Here is a 2610-nt window from a genome sequence, read left to right on the forward strand (position 1 = left end):
ATGGTTCAAGATGACCTCGAGCATGGTAGTCTTTTTGATGTAGAATTTTACCAATTTTATATATATATTTTATATTTTACTTTTCCACATCCTTCCCCCTCACCGCCCCTCCCATCCCGAGGTCCCCCGGGGAGTCATTCGAACAGGACGTACGTCTGGCAGCAGCAACCTCGGGCCCGGTGGTTTATCGATCCTCGGAGGAGGAGTTGCCGAGTTGGTGCAGAGAGAGTTTGTGAGACGAGCAGTGAACAGTGGGTGTTGGGTTCCTTATCGAAAAATTTTTTTGGAAAAAATAAATAAAAAAGTTTGGGGGAAAAATGAATAAGTATATCCTTGGTTCAGCTGTGGTCGTGACCTTATTGGCAGCCTTCGTCCGGCAAGGTAAGTGATGACCCGTGACCTTTCGTGGTTATAAAGCTTCAGCAGGTGACCCGTGATTACCTCAGTCATTTGGCACATTTTACTTTGCACAGTGCACTCGAACATAAAAAAATGACGATCGTTGTGGGTTGCAAAATTGCAGAATAACTGAACCCAAATTCTCCAGGAAATTGTAGCAAACTCTTAACAGAATTATGAATTAAAAGCAGAGAGAGGGCAACTTCCCCCGAAGTTACGTAGTACTTGAAGAACCTATTTCCCCTCTCGAGAGAACCAAACGAGGTCAAAGTGTCACCTCAGGTCAGCCAAACGTGAGGCATCATCTCTTTTCTCAAGATAATTATTATTATCATTCAAGAGAAGAAATTGCCCTTTTAACAATTCAATGCTCGAATTATCTGCCTTTCAAGATTCAGTCCCATAATGAAAAGCAACGAACGATTCAGTCGCACACTCGCAATCTGAGAAGCAATACCAAGAAGCGTTCTTCACCGAGAGACACTACATTAAAGTGGCGATGACGCAAGCACCTCACACCCATCCCTTTTCCACCACCCATTGGAAAATGACATATAGCCACAGTCGATAGCATAGGTGGGATTCGGTGTGTAATAGTGTCGCAAAGTCGAGTCATAATTACACAATTCTCTCTCTCTCTTCTCTCTCCTTATGATCGAAAACTCATTCACAATTATTATCAACGAATGCTATATGGAGTCTTACTGGAAGGCCTCTAAAATCTCTCTCTCTCTTTCTTTAAGATCGAAAATTAAACGAGTGTTATATTGCCTTATTGGAAAGCTTCATAGATTTGATCCCCCCGGCCCCCACCCACCCACCCCCCCACCTCTCTCTCTCTCTCTCTCTCTCTCTCTCTCTCTCTCTCTCTCTCTCTCTTTACGACCTTACCATCACCAATTTACTTACTGGCTGTGACCTGTTTTCCGTGTATATATATATATATATATATATATATATATATATAGTAGTATATATACATATTATATATATATATATATATATATATATATATATATATATAATATATATATATATATATATATATGTATACTGTGTATCTATACATGAATTTTTATCATATCCCCGTGAATCATATGCATGTATAAGCTACAAATGTCCTTGGTTAATATGGCAGAGGGGGGTTGGATATCGATTCTAATTACAAATACCCGAGTTCGACAGTGATTTGTAAGGTCGGAATCGGTATCAACTCTTACCTCACTTGTTGGCCGAGTCGGTAAGATTCACTGAAATCCTGATTTCACCTTTGGCTGGGCGCTGGTTCGAACCCACAAGAGGACGAAATTATTATCAACTAAAAAATTCCCCTTCGGTTAACACATATGAAAAATATATTAAGAGGTAGAGCGAATTGGATATTAAAGGACATTTGTAGCTTAATGCATACACACACACACACACACACATATATATACATATATATAGTATATATATTATATTATATATATAATATATATATTATACATAGAACGTACACGACACAATGCCAACCGAATTTTGAAATTTCAGTACATGAATCTCGTTCTGATGAGATAATCGTGATGAAATAAGAGAAAATGAAAATAATAATAATATTAGGTCTAATGAGACTTCCAAGCAGCCGGCTGGCTGGTGAGGAACACACTAAGGATGGTGATGACAGAGTGATGTAATCGAGACAAATACGTAGGCCTATGTAATTCTTATGAATATGTCAGCAATGACGAGCACATGTGAAATGACGTGACAATTTACATGTAAATTCTACCTAGACGAAAAAATGTCATTCACTTTTACTTCTTTGTGTCTACCTCCGGTAGATAAACACTCAAATGAATTGCTTGTTTGAAATGCTAGTTGGAATCAAAAAGTGAATGCATTTAGGTAATCAAGCATAAGATTCTTCATTATTTATAAAATAAATGATTATGGCCAAGCATAAAATGTATACAAGTGAGATACATTGCTGTTTACATATATATATATATATATATATATATATATATATATATATATATATATATATATATATATGTGTGTGTGTGTGTGCGCGCGCGCGTGTGTGTGGTGTGTATATATATATATTTACATATATATACGTGCATATATATATATATATATATATAATATATGTATATATATGTATATATATATATATATATATATATATATATATATATATATATAATATATATATAGATATTAGAG

At 36.0% G+C, this 2610-nt stretch overlaps 1 protein-coding gene across 1 annotated transcript in view; it reads left to right on the forward strand.

Annotated features, from left to right (window-relative positions):
• The first annotated feature begins 203 nt into the window (after positions 1 to 203).
• The window catches only part of LOC135202407 (uncharacterized), a 105223-nt gene continuing 102816 nt past the window's right edge, over positions 204 to 2610 (forward strand). The window contains exon 1 of the mRNA XM_064231801.1: positions 204 to 381. Within this exon, the coding sequence (XP_064087871.1) occupies positions 318 to 381 (64 nt within the window). The 5' untranslated portion in view covers positions 204 to 317. The remainder of the gene's footprint in view (positions 382 to 2610) is intronic.

The sequence above is a fragment of the Macrobrachium nipponense genome, chromosome 30 (assembly GCF_015104395.2).
Source record: "Macrobrachium nipponense isolate FS-2020 chromosome 30, ASM1510439v2, whole genome shotgun sequence".
Lineage (NCBI taxonomy): Eukaryota > Metazoa > Arthropoda > Malacostraca > Decapoda > Palaemonidae > Macrobrachium > Macrobrachium nipponense.